Source organism: Paramormyrops kingsleyae, chromosome 14, assembly GCF_048594095.1.
Source record: "Paramormyrops kingsleyae isolate MSU_618 chromosome 14, PKINGS_0.4, whole genome shotgun sequence".
NCBI classification, from domain to species: domain Eukaryota; kingdom Metazoa; phylum Chordata; class Actinopteri; order Osteoglossiformes; family Mormyridae; genus Paramormyrops; species Paramormyrops kingsleyae.
The window spans coordinates 10395586-10415883 of NC_132810.1; the positions used below are offsets into that span (position 1 = coordinate 10395586).

Genomic DNA, 20298 nt, shown 5'->3' on the forward strand with positions numbered 1-20298 from the left:
GAATACAATAATGTATTTTCCACACTGAATTTTTTAAAACAATTCTGTAATTTTATTGGACGACAGAAACACTGAAACGCTTATTACTTTCGCCCTCTTGTGCCAAGACTAAGGATTGCAGCTTAATAGTACAGTACTTCACAGACGACCGAATTTTTCTTGAGAAGGGATAGGCATTTGTAAGGGATATTGGGGGGAAAAAAGTCCTACGTAGTGGTTCACTGTTGTTAGTGTTGAATAAACGCTTTAATGTTGCTGCTGTACAGAGGGAGCCAACAATAACTGCTGCCATTTCCTAAATGGCTCCTGTGTCTTGATCATTGCTACATTTCTGTGTCTGATATCTGCAAATGACAGGGTTGTCCAGGAGACCTTCCTGTCCTCCCACCTCAACAGCATTGCCATGGAAGCCATTTGATTCTCATCAAAGTCCCCGTTCACAATGCCTGCTGGGGAGCACCGGTCCGGCCTCGTGGTCTCAGTCTTGCCTGTGGATGTCGTATGCGGGTTCCTCATGCTCTTTGTTCTTTCACTCTTGGTAATTTCCTTTTGTGGTGGAGGAATTGCATTGTGGGTCAGATTTGGTCGGTCTGCAACAGGGTGTGGAGATGCAGACTGATGGGCTGCACTCAGCCTCCCCAGAGCCCTGCGGTATCGCCTCTGCAGCAGCTCAATCCCCTCCAGGCAGTATTGGCTCTCCAGTTCCAGGCTCCTTATCATGGCTTCATGCTCTTGAGCTTGGTATCTGTGCAGGCCGTCCTTAGCGGTGGATCCTGTCTTCTGCATTTGCATTACATTCATTTGACCTGTATTCTCTTCACATAACTTATACAAGGACCTGTGTGGAGGAAAAAAAAAAGCTATTTCATTATTAATAGCCGAACCTGCACGCTAAACTTCCTTTAAAAACCACCACATACATTGTATGATATTATTTGTAAAATGACCGAGAGGTTAAAAGATTCATGTATGAGCAAAGGTTAAAACTGAATTAGATGTTTTCAAGGCAGAAAAATGACATATAAGTTTGCAAAGAAAGTAGAGACAAAATGTTTCCTTTGGGAGAACAGCAGAAAAGAATATGAAGACATAAAAAGCAACACTCATCAGAAGTTTCTCAAGAACGTACCTTCCAGTGTTAGTCACATCAGAACTGGTGTGAGGTAATGGCCCAGCTGCATATCCACGGAACGTGTTCCTTTAGCATCACAGTATGTCCCGAAAGCCCAAATTATCCTACCCAAGTAGGACAGCGTCTAGAAAATTCTTTGTGCAGAGAGCCAATCCAGTAATTGAACATCCCATAATGAAACTGATACCCATGTGATCTCTTTAACCTTTATTTACAGCACACTAGAATTTCCTAGTGGTTCATTGTGTAACAGGAAACTGATTTAACTTATCTGAGCTGTAATGTTTCTGTCTCAGCAATGGAAGACATGTAGTTCTCATATGTGCTGCATGAACAGGTCATGTGGTGAAATTAATGGACATTTGTGAAAGGACTGGAACAGCACAGGATGCTGATACATGCAAGATACTTGTACAAAAAAAAGGACAATGGCAATCCTTTGGCCATGCAATATTTAAACCAGAGCTCAGATGACTAGTCTTTACATTCATAAGAGAGTATCCGCTGAAAGTGCAGCACTTGTTTTTGCAAAGGAGTGTTTCATTGTTATTAAGTCAGGTAAGTCTTTAAATGTCAATGTATAAATAATTTGCTTGTGTTGAATAACAAATCACATGCAAGGAATAAATTTGACATTGGCTCAAGGCCAAGTATTTCCATCTATCTTCAGTAATTGTTTGTCCTATTCAGGGTTGTAGGGGGTCTGGAGTCTATGGGGGCAAGGCAGGTAACAACCCAGGATGTAGGTGCCAAGCCACTGCAGGGTGCATTCACGCACACGAGCACACTTTGATAACTCTAGTGAGCTTCTGCATGTTTTTGGTCTGTGTTTATGGCGGCGCTGGAGGAAGCCCATGGCAACAAGGAGAGAACATGTAAATTCCACAGGCATAAAGCTATGATGGAGACCCGAACGCTGGTCTGCGAGGTGTGAGGCAACAGTGCTAACCACCTTGCCGCCCCTGACCAAGTATTTATAATGCAAAATTTTTATTTGATTATGACAAAGCAAAAATTATACATTTACAGTGCTAGTATTTAAATAACACCTCTTATATTCGATAGATTGTAAAACTCATTTGTCGAAATTCACTTTTACAGACACGAGCTTACTAAGCAACCCGCGTCAGAGTTGCGCAGGCAACTGCGGTCCGGCGGCTGCACCGTAGCAGCGTCCCGCCCCCAAACTGCAAACGTGCTGCACGTGATCGCCGACCGGAGTGCGCCGCTCGATACACCCAGGCTGGGGTCAAAACCCGAAAAAAAGAACGGAAGCGATTGGACAGGGCAAAAACACTTAAACAACAGCATATTAATAACAAATCGCAATCAAACGCACGGGTTCAGGTAGTGTCCTTAACTGGTTTGAGGACAATGAGGAATCCGAAAATACGATGGACAGTAAATTCTACTGCTCGTTGAAATATACTGAAGACTTTAAGCATTTGTTTTCAGAAACCCATGAAGGGACGCATATCGAAAGGTATATTCCGGCTTGCATGTGCTGGATCTGTGCTGTAGTCTAGATCCGTTTTGTTTGTGCTGGGCAGACATGGTGGTATTTGTAATGACGTATAATGTATTTACTCCGTCTGTCAGTTCGGAGACTTTGCGCAGTTGTTTTCCCCTCTCACTACTTTATTATGGTTGATCGTTGACAGGGTTTAAACACGTTTCCAGTATACTTGTTTTTAAAAATTTGGAAATGTGCAAGGCAATGACGATGCAAACATTTATCACTGGAAATGTTAGAATAGTGCCTGGCCTCTTAATTGTCTAGCCTGCTAAATGCAAATGTGCTTCTTTGAAATGCTCGCTATCCTTTATTTGTCGCAATTTATAGGGTTTTCTCTTTTATAGCGGCTGCGTAGGTGCATTCCGTGTAATAGTGGCAAGCAGAAATCGTGGCGGACATGTATTGTAGGTAAAAATACGTTTGAAGAATAAAACTGAATGCCACTTTTACCAATTTGAATAAGGGAATCAAACGTGTTTTGCATGTTTTGTGTCAGTTTTGCTACTTGTTGAGACAAGCTGACGTGCAAAGGTGCCCAGAGTCTATTTTGTCATGTGCGACGCCTGTAAACCCGGCGGTTGAGTTGAAATTGTTGCGTTGCGAGGATGCTATTTTGTCAAATTACATCTGCAATTGCATTGTAGTTTAATGGTATTTTATTCACTTCAATTCAATTTAAATGAATGTTTTGGTTCATCAGGTGAGTTCCTATGAGGTACTGTAGGTCTAACCCAAAATGCTTTCAACGGTTCAACAGAGCGTAATATTATCTTAGATTTTATTTATTTATTTCCTTCCTGATCTGTGGTCTCATCTTCATATTTTCTTTACTCCACAGGACGAAAACACTTTTTGAGGAGATCCGTGCCTCTGTCAACAACAACGAGGAACAGGACCGCTCCTTTTGGAGACCAGTGCTGCCCTGGGGAGGTGTGTACACCATCCGGGCCGGGCGCAATGCCATTTCCTGCACTCCCTTGTACGTGAAGATCAGCCTCAAGAACACCTGTACCATTGATGGCTTTCTCATGCTCCTATATGTCATTCTGCGTGAGAACAAGGCCTTCCCACGTGAGGTGGGGCTCTTTCTGGGTAAGGACTTTGTGGAACATTTCCTGTACCTAATGGACTCCTATGACTACACCACTGTTAAGTTGCTGTGGATCTGGGACAAGATGTCCAAGCAGCAGTACAGGTCGGAGATTCACCGGGCGGCTCTGGAGATCGACCTGTTTGGCAACGAGCATGAGAACTTCACTAAGAACTTGGAGAACCTAATGTCTACCATTCAGGAGAGCTTCTGCACCAACTGGAACTGCCCAGCCCGCTTCCAGGAGTTTGTTCAGACGACCATCAATATCAAGTAAGCTTCAAAACAGGATTACCTCTTGGAACTGCTCTGTAACTTCTTCAGTAATGCTGACTTTCAGTCAGTGCTGGTACGAGTGCAGCTACACTAGGGTGAACCAGATGCTCCATGTCAGGGAGGACATTTTGAGCTGGGAAAGCATTTGTAAACTACCATTTCAGTTAAAAGGACCTGCCTTTCACTTAAGCCCTAAATTCTTGCAGTGTGTTGATTGGTCAGTCTCCTACAATCACATATGTGTCAGTAATGTTAATGTGACACTACTGGATGAATATTTAAATCCAGTAAACGTACTGATCAAAGCACAAGGGGAGCTGAACTATTTAGCTGAGCAGAGCAGCCTTTGTTTTAAAGTAGTTTGTAAAACCTGAAGTAGCTCACAGTCTTCCTCGACATAGACTGTCTGGTCACCCTAAGTTGCATGCCTGGTTTCAGCAAACATAAGGCTGGGGGCTGATTGTATAGCCACTACGGGTCTTTAGTGGAGTCTGACATTTTAGTCGTGATGCGCCACTGAACAGTTAGACCACAGTTCAGCTGGCACAGTTTATTGCCATTCATTGGCACAGTTTTCTTCTCTAGTTACACAGTTAAATTAAAATGAAGCCCAGCTGTCTACTGTTGAGCTCTTGGTATCCAATAAGGAGGTTCTCTTGCCATCCTGGAGCTCAGCCTGGTGCTCCGCTATGCCCTAAAATGAGTCCTGCTGGTGGGGTTGCAGGCTGTGCATACAGAGGGCTCCATGTTAGGTGTTTTGTGTTCCTCTGCTTATATAAACATATAGGCGTCTGCTTACAGGCTTGAGCGACATAGTGGGCTGTAGTGCTTCTGGGTAAATCCCTCTGGGTGTATGACTTGTGTGTACTCGTCCTTTATTTTAGCCCACCACGAGAACAGCCTCACAAAGATCTCATCCAGTCAGCGGTCGACAAATTTTTCTGTCCAAGGATTCTTTTCTGCAATGAACTGGGGTATGTGACGGAAAAAAGGAAGGAGAGGAAAGTCATTATGCAAACAGTTTTCTACCTTCTTATTCAGTACAGCGTCTCGGTGATGTTTCTTTATTCATTTTTGTAATAATGTAAGCCTTGGTGTGACTATCAATATAGCGCAAGCCCTTTCTTTTCTTGCATTTACTTTTTTTCTACACTAGGGGGTAGCATTGTCCTCTAATGCATTTGTACAAAACTATTTTCTTAATAGCTTCCCAGCTCTATGTAAACGGTTTAGATGTGCATTTTTTTCTGCTACATTTCTTCTACTCCTGTCTGCTGCAGGTGTGATGGCCTGAGGGAGTTCTCACAGAGGGTATTCTGCCACGGAGCTCCTCCTTTTGTCATCCTCAACATGCAGCTATGGAAGTCGGAGGAGCTGGCTTGCGTACCGTACCACCTTGACCTCTCTGAGCACAGGTCAGACAGCTGATGGACCAGCTTCGAATGTAATGCTTTTTTTTTTATTTAAGAAAACAGCAGAAATTGGACCTCATGACCCAGACCAAGATAAGTGGTTAGATGTATGGATGAACTGATGGGCGTAACACTGAAGTTAAATACATAACAGTAGACTTGGTGACTCTTTAGAGCCCAAATCCACCTCGCAGATTTATTATTCTATATGTATCCAAATTAGTTGAGCATTTGATAATCAATATTCTGAGCTTAGCGTAAATATTTTTGGAAATGAAATCCATACTAAGGTAGAATATTGTATGCAATTGCATAGGTACTCACTAGAGGGAGCCACACTCTTCAATAAAGAGGAGCATCACTACTCTGCGGCCTTTCAGATCGATGGCTACTGGATGCACTATGATGGGCTGCGCAGCGACAACCTGATTCTGCTGAACAAACCTCCAGAACTACTGCTGCTCTCCTCACTGGTTTATATCCGGATTGATAAGTGAGGGTCTGAGGCCAGAGGCTGGGGGGGGGGGGGAGATGCAGCGAATGGGGACGCTTTCCCCCATAAAATCGTTTTTTTTTTTTCCGTTCTACATTTGCACATTTTTTTTCTTCTCACTACAGACAATGACAGTCAACGGTGTGTTGATTTATTTTGAATTTTGCATTTCATCGGATAAAAAAAATGGTTCGGCTGGTCCTGGTGCTGTCGGTTTTTCTGTAGGTGTTTAAATTCCAGGCAGGTGTATTGAGTGAGGAGGGAGTTTTAAATGCTATATTGTCCGTTCCATTTTCTACTTTCTTTCCAGTATTTATAAGATTTTGCCAGACTGCCACTTTGAAAAAGCTACCAGTGCAAAATTCTTTTTTTTTTTCTTCAATTTTTTTAGGGCTTGCTTGGAATCCAAGAAAAATATGGACTATACTAGTTCTGGGATGCCACACAAAAAACTGAGAAATTTCCCGTATGTACTTTGGAAGAAAGTTGTGATTTCCATAGTGGTGCTGAGAACTTCGTCATGGTAAGAAGAGCAGTTTGAGAGTAGTTCTTAATAGTGTAACCCAAGTATTAAAGTAATCACATTGCAGATTCATGTAGATATTTAGGTTGTCCTTTTAAAATTATGTATAGCATTTCCTGTGAGTACGATAAATTCTTTTGCTTTCTTGACCTGTAGCCAGATGAATAAATTGAATTTAAAAATGGGGTAAAAAAGGGCAATGTAAGAGAGGCAGAGTCAGCCATATTATATTTTGAAGTGTATTCACTACTGGGTAGTTATGTGTTTACAGAGGGAGAGGAAGAATTTCCCACCCTGCAGTGCACTCTGCAGGTATGCAGGCATTTGTGCTTTATACATACGTCGACTGGTAGATGCTTTTGAATCTTCCTTTCTTGGCCTCTAGTTAGTTTGACCACAAACAAGCCATGGTTAATTTGCCTGACTTTTCATCATCATAGTGTCGGCTTTCTACAGCAGTCAGCCATTAGAATGCCAATGTTAATTATTTTAATGCATGGGAAGCCCATAACACAGGTGTAATTAATATGTGGCAAATGTAGGCTTATGGAAAAAATACCCATCAGGGGGGATGTTTTTGAGGGAATGGAAGTTTTCTTGAGGCTTCTTGTCTTAAGCGAACAGAACTTTTTGGCAGTGCCAAAGCTAGGAAGATGGAGCAGGATTATCCTGAAGTGCGGAGTTCTCTGTAGAGCTGCTCGGCTATGGAGGGACACTGATGCTTTTCCTAAGGCCTTTTCCCTCTTTGCAGCCTGAAGATGCTCTCTAATACAGAAGTCATTGTGTCTGAACTGAAAACCGAAATGCAGAAAAGTAAGTGGCTGGTAATAGTTAAATCTCTAATGCTGAATGTGTGGTGGATATTAAGGCATAGACTTTGGATTAGAATTCAGGTCTGTTCAGCATTGTGCGTAAAGGTCGGGATGAAAGCCTGTGTTCTGGATGCACCCGCTTTAGTGTCGGCCTGATTTTGCAGTGCATTTTACTACAATATGTCACATTAACCATGAACTTCACTGCCCACTGTTATCAGCCTTTAATATTTAATACCAACAAATGTTTTTGACATTGTTTAAATACCAAATTTTTAAAATCTTGATATGCCAATTTTATTATTCCCCTTTTCCTATCTGACATTGTTGAATAACATTATTTCCTGCTTTCATTGCCATTTCCAAACTATGCAGGCATTTAATACCACATACTGTTTTTTTAAAAGCGAATAAAATATTTTTATACCCAATTGGATTGTCATGCTTGTATGTGCAGCATATTTTTAGCTAATGTATAAACTACTAATACAAGTAATTAACATTAGTATCCTTGAAACGGAATAAACAAAATCCATAAATGGGATTTGCATAGGCAATTAAAAGCGGCACATTGTCTCTTATCTGGCTTCATAGCTTCCTTAAAAACCTATGAAGACTTTTCTCACCTTGAACAAAGAGTCTTATAAATAGTTTTAAAAAAGTCCGTACATGGGAACAACGGTGGCAGGGTTACCTTTTTAATGCAGGCATTTATTATTGAACTGGGTACAATCGATCCACACAAATAAAAACAGACTAGTGTGTATGTTCAGTCAGCGTGATTAAACATGGATAAAAAGAAACACTGTTGTAAAATCTACATAATCCGTTAGTCCGAACAATAATCCACAAATATGATTATCAGATCACTTCCGGCGCAGACACCTGCCTGGGGAATTAGCGAAGGGCCTGGCTGCTAATTTGGTTAGCGGTGACATCCGCCTTGTAGATTTTTTTTTTTCCCCAGTGAAATGACTTTATGAACATAAAGTAAACAGTCCTTCCCACATCTGATATATTTTTCTATCACCAAATTCATCGGTAAAAATGTGCACTTCGGTGATAAAGATGGCAAAACAGGGCTTTAGGTTAAGCCATGATAAATGGGGGTGGGGGGGGGCTGGAAAGATAAAAGAATGTTTGTACACAGCGCTACACACACTATCACACCTCCCACCATATTTGCAGTTTTACGTTTCCAGGTTCCATGTATAATTAATATTAATATCTCACTTAAGAAGATACACATTATATGTCACTTGGATCAGCACCATCCTCCTCCTGCAGAACAAAGAGTGGATGGTGGATCGGTTTCTGCTAGAATCACCTTGATCATGCACTTTGACACGCTAGCCCAGCAGACCACATCTAAAAGCTAAACCAAGCAAGATTTAGCTAATATGTTTATAAAATGTACTATCTGCCTCGCTTGTGCAACGCTTTGGACAAAAGCATCTACTAAATAAATAAATTATTTTTTTTAAATTATAATCTACAGTGAAAGCTCAAGACTCCATATTTTGTACCAAAAGGAACTAAATGAGACTAAAACCTACAGCAATTTCAAAAAGGTGGAACAAACTCTCACACCCTTCCGAGCTGGCAAATCCTTAAACCTCCAGCAAGTGGTGGACCTCTTCCTGCAGAGCCAGCCAACTTATTGCTGAAGACAAAGACTCAAAGAGATTTTATATCCTTACTTCAGTGGATCATGTTGAGGACTGATGCAAGGTGGCGTTTTAAAGGGACAATATGACACCATGGAAATGTTTCAGTGATTTTCTCCCCAATAAATGGCTTCATGAGCAGAATATCTAAGAATAAGGACAACTAAAGCTCACTGAGCCATACACAAATGAAGAGATGCAAGGACACCATTATACACATGAAGGTATTACAGACAGCTCAGACGATTTCACCTAGCCACATTCAGATAAATGGGTAACGAAAGAAAATCATTACAAAATATTATTGCACTACAGTTGCCATGCCAACACACATGTGATTAAACTCTCAAAATGACAATCCCTTAGTAAAAGATTTTACAATGTGCCAGTGGCAGTTTGGGGGTATTAAAAACATAAATGACAATATAAAAATTGGCTTCAGAAACCCTCAACTTAAAGAATGCCTGAGGACAAAAACAAAATAGCAGCAGTTGTTATTCAACAAGGGTGCCTCTACGTTTGGCTAGAATATTGTGTCCAGGGTACCAATTAATTGATATGGTGTGTATCTTCCAGTCTAGGGGCTCCAAGTTTTGAGGGTGCCCTAGATATTGGTCTCTCCTGGGAGCGGATATTCCAGAGGGAATCAGCACAGAAGCATTTACACACCCACAGGTGATTGGCAACCCTCCATGTCACGCGCATGCACTTTTGTGACTGCGTTCCTAGCTGGTGCCCAGAGAAAAGCACTAAACACAAAACATGGATTCTGATTGGCTCGGATCTGTCACATGGAACCCTCGTCTAACAAATGAGAGGACTTGAATGGGGTCGTGATCAATGTAAAGTTACATGAAATTCTCAATTAGCTCCTGCCATCGAAAGACTCCAGTTTCCAATCAGACTTTCACTTCAACGTGCAGCTGTGCTACAAATGGAATCTGTTGCTACACAAACGGCAGAGGCGACTGATGTTTTTTTCCATTAATAATAATAAAAAAAAAAGCGAGAGTGGATAACGGATAAACAGATCTCACACTCCTCTCCCAGACAGACGTACAGATACCACTGCCCTTCGTGGGGCGCCTCGTCCAAAAGACTTATTGCCTTTGACACGACTTTAGCGAAATGCAGGAAATGATCTGACCGACAAGTGTGATGTGGAGCCGGGTTACGCTTCCAGGCGTACCGGCATCGGCGGACAGCGTGGCACATCTTCAGGGTATTCCATGTGCTCTTTTGCTTTGGTCAATATGATTTAGTGATAAATACATATTACCAGGCATCTAACCCTGTTCCTTCCCACCCACACCAGCAGCTACTGTCCAGACTCCAGTAAGAGTGTCCTTGATGGCCTCGGTGCTCGTTTGCCACCAGTTTCCCCCACATGCCCTGTGGGCATTAAAGAGGAGAATCACCACACCGAACACACAGGCCAGACACAGTGCCCCACCAAAGAGGCCACCATGTCACATGAACCCCCTTGTGATTTTTATCCTGGCACCAGGCTTGAGCGTTCAACCTCCCCATGCCCTCCACTGGCAAATCCAAGGGGGGTGGGGTGGATTTGGCACTTCGTCTCTGAGGTGTGCGTGTGATCACTCCCCCCCACCCTCAGTCATGCCCTCTCACTGGCAGTGAAGCTGGTGAACTTGGTGGTGGAGCACGGCGAGGTTTTTTTTGAGAGCGGTCCTACAGGCTGTGCTGCGACGATACACCTTCTCGCTCTGTAATCCGAGCCTTGTTTAGAAAGGGGGGCGGGGCGACCCTTATTGGCTTAATTACGGGGCTGATTAGTTCCAACAACTGTGCTGTTCAAAATATTTGCCTGGAGAGTCTGCCCAATCTGCAGGTCTGCTGCTTTTCTCGCACTGACTTTCACCTCACAGCTCAGTACAGAATTTTATTGCTGGGCCAGGCTTGCTCATGCTTTTCTCCTTTTAAACACACAAAAGTATATACACATCGGAAAGGAAAATAAAGGAGGGCACAGATAAGTGAAGGTAACTCATGCAGAGTGAGGCATCACACAACCATAAAGACATCATTGACAGCTTGATCCTGAATCCTTGAGTAGCACCAGATAAGAGTATTGTGTTTAAACCCACCCCCCACCCCCACAACGTTTCTGAGGCAAAAAAAAAAACATGTTAAACCCATGCCACACCACTCATCAATCACTGGCCATCTGGGAGGCTACAAACTTGAAATTCCTTGCCTGGTTGAAAGGTCAGCAAAGTGTGACTCCACTCCCTGAAGAGCTGAGATCACATGGTCACACAGTCTCCTCTGTAACACCACCCTCTCAGACACACACACATAAACATACCCTAACTAGTAACCCAGTGCAGAAAACATTTACAGGCAATGCACTAGAGGATATATATATATATATTCTTTGTTTCAAATATTTACAAGAGAGAAAAGGCAGCCCTTTAAAGTGAATAGAAATAGATTTTTTGTACTTTTTCGTGAAGCACTGGTTCACAGATGCCAACAGTGTGTGACTTACTAAACTTGCCTGAGTATGTCACACAATCACAAACTCTCTGTCTCTCACACACACACACACACACACACACACACACACACACACACACACACAGTCTCACAATCTGTTACATACACACAGAATTAATCAAGAACTGGAATATCTGCTTATAGCAGGGAAACAAAGTAAAAACTGCGTATTAATAATAATAAAAAAATAAATCCAGCAGGCAAAGCGACAGTGGTTAACAGCTCCTCACGCTCGCAGTTTGCGTGGCACGGATGCAGTGGGCACCACTGGTACTGGCAAACCACCAAACGTAACATCCTGATGAAACGAGAGCGCTTCGAAAGCGGGACAGAAGCATCCCACCGTTCTCCGACAGGTCACAGGGCGACCGTGAGAGCCCTCATCCCGGTGGGGTTCTCACTCCTGCCACCTGGACCTTGACGTCGGGGGCCACCTCCCATCCTGCAGCCCCACCCACGGTTCTGGGGCCGGGCCCGGGCCCATTCAGACAGGGCACACTCCCCTAGGCTTCTGTGCCTCTTCAGTCCCGTGAAAACACACAGGAAGGAGGAAAAATTATAATGAACAGAAAAAAAAGTGGAACTCATGTGCCTGCCTTCCCTTATGGAGTCCTCAGCAGCTGCACCGAGGTCAAAGGGCGGTGAGGCCAAAGTTACAGCGACAGTACTTCATGCCGCTGGAGTCCAGCCAGCTGTCCGCGATGGGGTTGTAGCGTTGGACCGTGTTCAGGTACGACGAGCCCGAGTGACCGCCCACCACATACAGGAAGTTATCGACGATTGCAGATCCCACTCCTGCAGTGGAGACAAATGCAGTGGGTGAATAAGCTGTGTCTATTTTCACATCCTAGGGAGCTACAATTGTCCAGGTTTCAGTGACATTTCACAGCAACTAAAATGAAAACACAAACGTCAAAAACTTCTTATGAATCAGATACTGTACACGAAATATCACCATGCGTGTAATCTGCACGTAAGACTGATAATTACGATGATGATGATAGCTATAAAATATCATAATACTTGGTCCCTGCTCCAGAGCCCCTCCTGTAACACTCACCAGTCCGTGGTTCGTTCATTGGTCGGCATGCCGTCCACTGGTTTTGGTGGGGGTCGTACCTCTCAATGCTGGACAGGTGAGAGACCCCGTTGTGTCCACCCACCACAAATATAAATCCTAGCATGACGCCCACCCCAAAGTTGATTCTCTTGTCCGCCATGGGTGCCACCATCTCCCAGGAGTCTTTGCTGGGGTCGTACCTCTCCACACTGTGAGAGAGGAAAGATTTCAGTGAGCTGGTGTAAGGACACCGAACATGGTATCGACCATTTATATAAACCACTACTTTTTTTTTTTTTTTTACAGTTTATAAAGCGTACAATCTCCCCTTTTGTACTGCTACAGTTCCTGGTGTTTTAAAGCTGACAGGTCCTGCTGTCCCATGAGCCTCTAGTAGAAAGATGAGACGTGCTGGACCAGCACACACAGCCATCCATTTGTCCTTCTTACAGCTCCCACAGATCAGGGAACAAAAACAACTGTCCCCAGGAGGCCGGGTGTTTGGATGGGGCGTCTGGGGGATCGTGGGAGTCTAGGAGACGATAACTCTGCCGGGCGAGTAACGACAACAGAGACCATCCGCTGATACCCAAGCCCACATCCTGGGGGAGCCACTCAGCGCAGCCGGACTTCACCTACAACTCTGCAAGACCCCATGTGACAGAACACTGCCCAGGAAAGGCTAAACGTGCTTATGGGATGCCAGAGTGTCTCAGTACATCCAGGCGGGACAGAATGGGGAGCTGCCTGAGTTGATATGAATGGATCAGACAGACGGAGCCTTAGATGTCTGTGAGGACCCTATAAATAACCGCTTTTTCTGTCGGCGGGGCCACAAAGGCAAACAACAAAGGGGGGCTAAATGATGTGGCCGGGTGTGATGTGTCTCCCGTCCTGCTGGCAGCACCGTTTGAAGCCTGGGAAAGGCCACGTGGCGCCACCTGCTGGCCCGTTTGATCCCCCCCCCCCCCAGGGTGTCTGGAGGGGACATGTGGGATTGGGGACGGGGGACGGGAGACATGACCCACTTTTTTTTTTATTAAAGGTAGGATGCCACGCCTACTCCCCGGCTCACCTGTTCATGTGGGCGGGGCCATAGCCGCCGATGGCGTACACCATGCCGTCCAGCACGGCGGCAGCAAAGCAGCTGCGCGACTTGGTCATGGGTGCCACCGGCTGCCACTCCTTCATCTTGGGAACATACTTCTCCACCGACTGCAGGTAGTACTGGCCGTCGTAGCCGCCCAGGGCGTAGAGCTCGCCGGCCAGCACGGCCACACCCAGCGTGCTGCGGCACTCCGCCATGCGCTCCACCGGTGACCAGGTGTTGCTGTCGGGATCCCAGCACTCGGCCGTGCTCTCGTGCCGCCGGAAACTGATGCCCTGCTGCATGTGCGTGGCGATGCCACCCACCACGTACACTTTTTGGTCCAGTACAGCCACGCCGAACTCGTAGCGGGGCACGCTGAGCGGCGCCAGGCCGATCCACGAGTCGGTCTGAGGGAAGTACATCTCCATGCTGCGGAGAGAGAGAGAGAGAGGGTCGGCGTCCTTAAAGAGCCCTTCCTGATGAGCGGCCCAAAGGCACAGCACAGCTTAACCTGCCTCCGAGTCCCCGAGCATGAAAAGAACCAACCGTGCTTTAAATTTCAGACCTTTTATGTCCTTTTGGACACATGACAGAGGATAAAAGAGTCAGGATCCCTGTAATGATCAAAAGAATGCTTTCCTCTATTTCTGCATACTTTGTGTCTCAGATACCAACAAGCAAACAATCAACCAAGTAAACAGGAAATACCTGGGATTTTTTAGACAATAAGTGATCAGTCAGTTACAGTCTTAAGGATGCAGCCGTAATTTTCCCTACGAAGGTGACATCAACCTCCGGGCTAATTTTTTGCTTAAATAAACGACAGGTGACCCAAGGTTGCCCCCAAACTAAGCTGCTGCAGATCCACATGCGGTGAATCTGCTGCCTGGAGGCCATCCGAGCTGCCGGGCCGGTTTCTGCCGCTCGCTTTCTGGCGCCAAGCCTGCAGTCCACGCAAACACACGAGGTGAAGAAACAAAGAGGTCAACAGAAGGTCCCTGTCCCTACGGGTCAAGCTGCCTTTCAGCCCACTTTGAATGGGAAAATTTTGGACACCGTTACTGATTTATTACTGGCAGCCCCTTCTGTGGCCGAGACGGACACAAAGAGCCCAGTGAATGGAGGTTATATGCAGTCGCAAACAGCTCCTGCTTATGCACCCAAACAAGCAGAGTCACTTTTGAACATGCAAATCAGATCTGGCTGCACAAGGGGAGACACTCTTTGTCTGGCTATAGAGTGAAACTGTGAGGCTCCTTATTTGGCTGAAAGGCGCCCGAATGCGGGAATAAGCTCCAGGGAGGCCTCACAGCTCAGGCCCCACACACCAGCCAAATAGAAACTCAGCTTAAACCTACTTTGGCAAAAGGGAGCCTTTAACTTTAGAAATTTTGCTGCCACTGACCACCGGGGGGCCTCTGCCAAGGGCTTCAATGAACCAGTAAAACCTCTCAAGCATCCCTCCATGGTTTCTTTCTACAGGAGAGACTCTGCATGGTGTGTAAAGCAGACAACTTGGGAGGCTGGCTTGGGGTGGTGATGGGGGGTGGTTACAGGGAGACCACCCCCACAACAGAGATACAATAAATCAATATAATGTGGAAGAAAGCAGCAAGCCCTAGATGTTTACGAATTAACTCAAGTTAAAATACTTTGAGCGCAAAGGTCAAGCCATCACAAACAAAAAGAAGCTACAAGAAAAACAAAACTTTGACATACAAGGTTAGTATTATTATGCTCCCAATCTATCCTTTGCTAACTCAAGGTTATGAAGATTAATTTAAATAGGCAATGAGACTAATGATGAACCTGAGGACACATGTAAAAGCTACCCTCTAGGGGGCGACATAAACGTAAACCACCAGCCAAAGTAGGAACTCTGGGAGGTCAGGTTCTGATGGAAACCCCAAACCTAGGATTGCACCATTACCTCTCCAGGGTGGCAAAGAGGCCAGCCTTGCCTCCCACGGCGAGGAGCACTTTGGGAGCACACCTTGGCCGGGTGGACAGCACCGTCTGGTAGGAGAGCCGGTGCTCAGGCATGAAGTGGTACTTAAGGGCCTCGTTGAGGAGGTGCTTGCAGGCGTGGTCATCGCGGATCAGATGGTTGGCCTCGTAGAGACGGGTGAGGAACTTGACACTGAGCAGAGGCAGCCGGACGCAGTGCAGCAGCTGGGCCAGGTGCTGCTGCCGCTCCGTCACGTCGTACTTGATCCAGGACTCCAGGGCGTAGAAGACGGTCTCCTCGGTGACCACCTTCAGGCAGTCGTTGGAGACGATCTCGTCCAGCTCGGAGCGCGTCAGCTCGAAAAACTCCTCCGTCTGACACACCTCCTCGAAGTTCTGGCAGATGAATTTGGTGGCGGCCAGGCAGAGGTCGTGGCAGCCGTAGGTCTCGGCGAACCGGGAGATGCCAATGCAGTTGCCAGCGTCCAGCTGGCTTTCCAGAAAGGCGCAGCACTCCTTCAGCACCAGCTTCACCTGAAGCAGGTTGGCGGCCGGGAGTAGGGACTCCACTGTGTCCTGGGAGATGTACACTGTGCCGGTATAGGCGTACTCCACGATGGCCTGCGGGGGGAGGAGGGACACGTGAACACAACCCCGAGAGAACGATGAGATGCTCAAATTACAAATGGACTGGAAACACCATTCAGACAGCTCATCGGTAATCCTCTCCCCCCCCCCCCCCCTAACTGAATCAAACTGGATCTCAGAACAGTGGACAGAATTACTTGCTTGGATTGTTAGATGGATAATGCATATCACGCATGCAAGTCACCGTAGTGACTAGAACAATGTTGTGGTCATATAACTAATTAGATGATATCATATATCAGGTGAAGCAATTATGTTTACAGTCTGGAAGACCGTACATTTCTCTGCATAAGTAATGCATTACAATTGTGACATGCATCTCGGCAGATGCATACCAAACAGATCATGGCTGCAAATACATACAGACACACAAAGACAGAGAGAAAGAGCCACACACACACACATAGACACAGGGACAGAGTAATGGTCTACAGTGACCGCTGTTCCACACCTGAAGAGCAGCTTCGTCGATGCACTGGAACTCCACTTCAGAGTTCTCCTTCTCCGATAAGTTCCCCGTGAACATGGCCTTGAAATAGGGGCTGATGCTGGCCAGCACCACCTTGTGGGCGTGGATCTTGGCGTCGCCCACGCGCAGCACCACGTCACACAGCTCGCGGTCCTGCCGTAGCAGCTGGAGGCCCTGCAGAAGCTGCTCGGAGTGTGGACGCGTCAGGCTGGCAAGCATGTACGGCTGGGCATGCTGGTCCATCTGTGCGGGAACAGGGAAGCAGCTACCTTCATCAGCACAAACCACAAACACAAAAGCTGTTTTATTAGTGAAGTAAACCAGCAACTCCAAAGGGCACTACACTGACATCCATCCATCCATCCATCTTCTGCACCTATCTGTCCTATTCAGGGTTGCATGGGTTTGGAGCCTATCCCAAAAACTACAGGTGCAAGACAGGGAACAACCCAGGATGGGGCGCCAAACCACACTGACAAATGTTGTAATACTAAGATGACCGCTGACATTTCCAAAAATGGCAGCATGGAAGGTGCACCATACTCACAAATTGGTGTGAGATCGGCTCAGTGTGTCAGGCACTGCCTCGAGATTATACACACTCGTCAGCTGCTCCCAACGCTTCTACCAACGTAAGGTAGTTTAACAACTCAGCGAAAGAGTCTGTGTTCAATTTAAGTTAATTTCAAATTCATTCCTCCAGTCCTGACAAAACCACTGCTTCCAAATTATTTTCATACTGGGTTATTGATTCGTTCATTGTCGTTTTATAGGTGACTCAGTGAATAGAACTGATGCCTTTTGCATCCGGGATGTCGGTCTGAATCCTGCCTCCTCTCCATAAGTATGTATTCTTCCCCTAGGTTTCCTCTTGCAGTCTAAAGCCAGGCAGTTACACCAACTGGCATCTCTACTTTGCCCATAGGACATCATTATAAGTGTGAGTGTGTACGCACCCAGCAACAAACTGGCATGTGGTCCATGGTGTCACACAACAGTGTGCCCTCAGCTGCCTGGAACTGGTTCTACACAACCCCCCCCCCCCCGCCTACCCCACAACCCAGACGAGAAAAAGTGGCAAGAACATGGATGGATTGTTTTTATTTGATAATTCACTTTACTTCCATGTACGTAAAGTAGTTCTATGTAATACATTAATGTTTTTTAAAGCAGTCATTACAGCATGCACATACACAAAGCCATGAAGTTAAATTCGTGCGTAAATTAAATTAGTAAGTAACATCATGAGCTAATGCAACTCAAACATCTTGGAGTCACTTTCAGACTGGCCAGATCATAAAAGAAACGTACATGTCTAAGTGGACCAAGCTGTCTTAGTAACATATCAAAAATACCCATTGTATACTAATAAAATGTTGCTTTTGGACAACAATAAGCCTTTGGTGATGTTGTTCCAGATTTACGCACCATCTTTTGCCACTTTTAAAAATTACATCTCCTGATATATCTTACTTTAAGAAAAATAGCAACAACTTTCTCTCGCTGGCAGCTTAAAAACACCTTATAACTTCCCTACTCTTTTCATGTATTCCCCAAGCAAAGCTGTGGAGTTTCCTAATGACTAAACTTACAATTATAACACCCCCCGCCCCCCCCCAAAAAAAAAAAAAAACAACCCATTTCTCGATTCTTTATATCCAGCTATTAAACTGGTCTAGTTTATGCCGCGACGTTTATACCTGGGTGTGTCAGTAAACAAGTAGAGTTAAATAACTTTCAACTCAGTCACACAATTGAGAAAATCAAACTCTGTTGCAATGAAGTTTCCATTTCAATGGTTTCGCGTTTTAAAAATAACAATGTAATAAATCATAGACAGGGTTTTAACAAAGTCGACGAGGAAACGCACCAAGAAGCAGACGTGCTCCATGTTGTAAACCATAAGACTGGAACATAACAAAACAAAAGGTAAAAGTACGCAAACCTTGCAGGTAATACAGATAAAACCCAGTATGAGCTTTGAGTATTTGAGTATTGAGACAGGCAAAAACCATCGTTAATTTGATTGATGCATTTCAACAACAACGGTGCTTCCAGTGTTTAAACAGCAGGAACGGAGCTGAACGGGTTTCGTTTGTAGGTAAAATCCAGACAATGTGGTATTTTTCGCCTTCAGCTGGAAGCTGGTGAATTTGCAAGCCTGTCTAAGGTAACAGCCAAACTCTCAGCTTCAAGTATAAAAGTGTCAAAAGCTGATTAACATAAATGACAGCGCCTGCATAGTGACTGCCCCTTGAACATCGGCTTTTCCATCCACGGACTAAAGACCCCCCCACGCCCAAATGCTTTCAACGACGGTACCCAATGCCTCTATTTCAAATATTATAAAGCACCCAGCTGTAATCATACAAGAGCAACAAGCAGAGGTGCACTGGCTCTATTACTGCCGTTATATATGGGCATAGACGGGCCTCGTTAAGTAGGGAGACGGCCAAGTAGCGGCTGCACCATTTCTATTCAAAGACGAACCTCGACCAATTTCGTTACCAAAGATAAATACGCGCCAAGGAACATAAATAAATATCAGCCGATGCGAAGTTAATTTAGATCATTTAGATTTTCTCTCTGGACTGTTCGGTCAGCCTTTCACTGTTCCTAGCCTCCGCGGATCAGCGCCAGACAGCTGCGACAGGGATGCGGGATAAACATACCTGTGCTTTTCGATCGTGCTGCACCGATGAGATCGTCTGCCCTTCTTCTGTATATTATTAGTGTTGTTGTTGTAATTGTTATTATTATTACTATTCTTATTTTTATTGCAGTTCCAGAGACAATCCCAGCAGCAAGAACCCTGGGCGTCTGTCAAGAAAACAAACACGAAAAAACGGGTCGGACCTGCGTAACTTCCGGGACCGGGGCTCGATTAAAGGTGAAATGTATGTTAGGAAATAAAAGCGAAGCGTGAATCGCAGGGGCATGCTACCCTCGCTAAGCTGGGCGACGCCTTTTCACTGTTTAAAGCGTCCGATCAGAGGCAGTCCTTCCTCTATGCGTCGCGCAGCGTCCTCCTCCTCCTTTCCCTTTCTTCCTGTTCTTCCGCTGCCCTGGTTGTGCCAGGCTTGAGATGCAACTCGCCTTTAGATGAATATCCCAAGAACCACCAACTTTCCGGGTCTTTCATTGGTTGTCACTGTGACGTTGCTATTTTTGGGGATACCCCAAAATAAAGATTATATTTAACGAGTCATTTTGGCTGTTTAAAATGCGAAATTGGTTCTGTGAATTTGACACGTGTTTATGTATATTTTTTAGAATCAGAACTGAATGAAAATTTTATGTCAGATTATGAAACAAAAAAAAAACAGATATGCATTCGGCATAATATGTATATGATTGTATGTAATACTTGCTGCAGATGTTCGTTGAACATATTCCAACTATACCAAATTACAATTCAGCTATCCCACTTTTGGCCTTGTAACGCTCTATCACATATGTATCCTTGATAAGTCTTAAGATTGTATGTTTACAGAACTCTGGGAACCCATAAAGGCCACATTGCCCATAGACACATATAAACATGATGTAAATGTAGTCGGGTTCAATGATACTAGAACAAATACAGACATACTGTCTCCAGCACCACACAGGAGAAGCAACGTTAATACATATCGCTGGCTTG

At 45.0% G+C, this 20298-nt stretch overlaps 2 protein-coding genes across 7 annotated transcripts; one reads left to right on the top strand and one right to left on the bottom strand.

The window, feature by feature from the left end:
* The first annotated feature begins 1444 nt into the window (after window positions 1-1444).
* Window positions 1445-8815, top strand: dorip1 (dopamine receptor interacting protein 1). 5 transcript variants are annotated; one of them, XM_072699288.1, is made up of 8 exons: window positions 1445-1690; window positions 3487-3578; window positions 3803-4011; window positions 4899-4988; window positions 5295-5429; window positions 5743-5919; window positions 6311-6442; window positions 7194-7685. In XM_072699288.1, the coding sequence occupies exons 1-8, from the start codon at window positions 1603-1605 to the stop codon at window positions 7408-7410; spliced, it is 1140 nt and encodes a 379-aa protein (XP_072555389.1). In that variant the 5' UTR covers window positions 1445-1602; the 3' UTR covers window positions 7411-7685. The 5 variants fall into 5 exon arrangements, 4 of the variants coding, with proteins under 4 accessions (XP_072555389.1, XP_023684276.1, XP_072555390.1 ...); XM_023828508.2 differs by lacking the exon at window positions 1445-1690 and adding exons at window positions 2303-2615; window positions 8753-8815 and having other exon boundaries at window positions 3487-4011; window positions 7194-7255; XM_072699289.1 differs by lacking the exon at window positions 1445-1690 and adding an exon at window positions 2303-2615.
* Window positions 7932-19747, bottom strand: LOC111852502 (kelch-like protein 28). 2 transcript variants are annotated; one of them, XM_072699287.1, is made up of 7 exons: window positions 19600-19747; window positions 19328-19475; window positions 16638-16898; window positions 15522-16159; window positions 13577-14020; window positions 12502-12710; window positions 7932-12236 (listed from the first exon to the last, which is right to left on the bottom strand). In XM_072699287.1, exons 3-7 carry the CDS (start codon window positions 16896-16898, stop codon window positions 12073-12075), a joined length of 1716 nt encoding a protein of 571 aa, XP_072555388.1. In that variant the 5' UTR covers window positions 19328-19475; window positions 19600-19747; the 3' UTR covers window positions 7932-12072. The 2 variants fall into 2 exon arrangements, with proteins under 2 accessions (XP_072555388.1, XP_023684272.1); XM_023828504.2 differs by having other exon boundaries at window positions 19328-19747.
* Window positions 19748-20298: the final 551 nt, after the last annotated feature.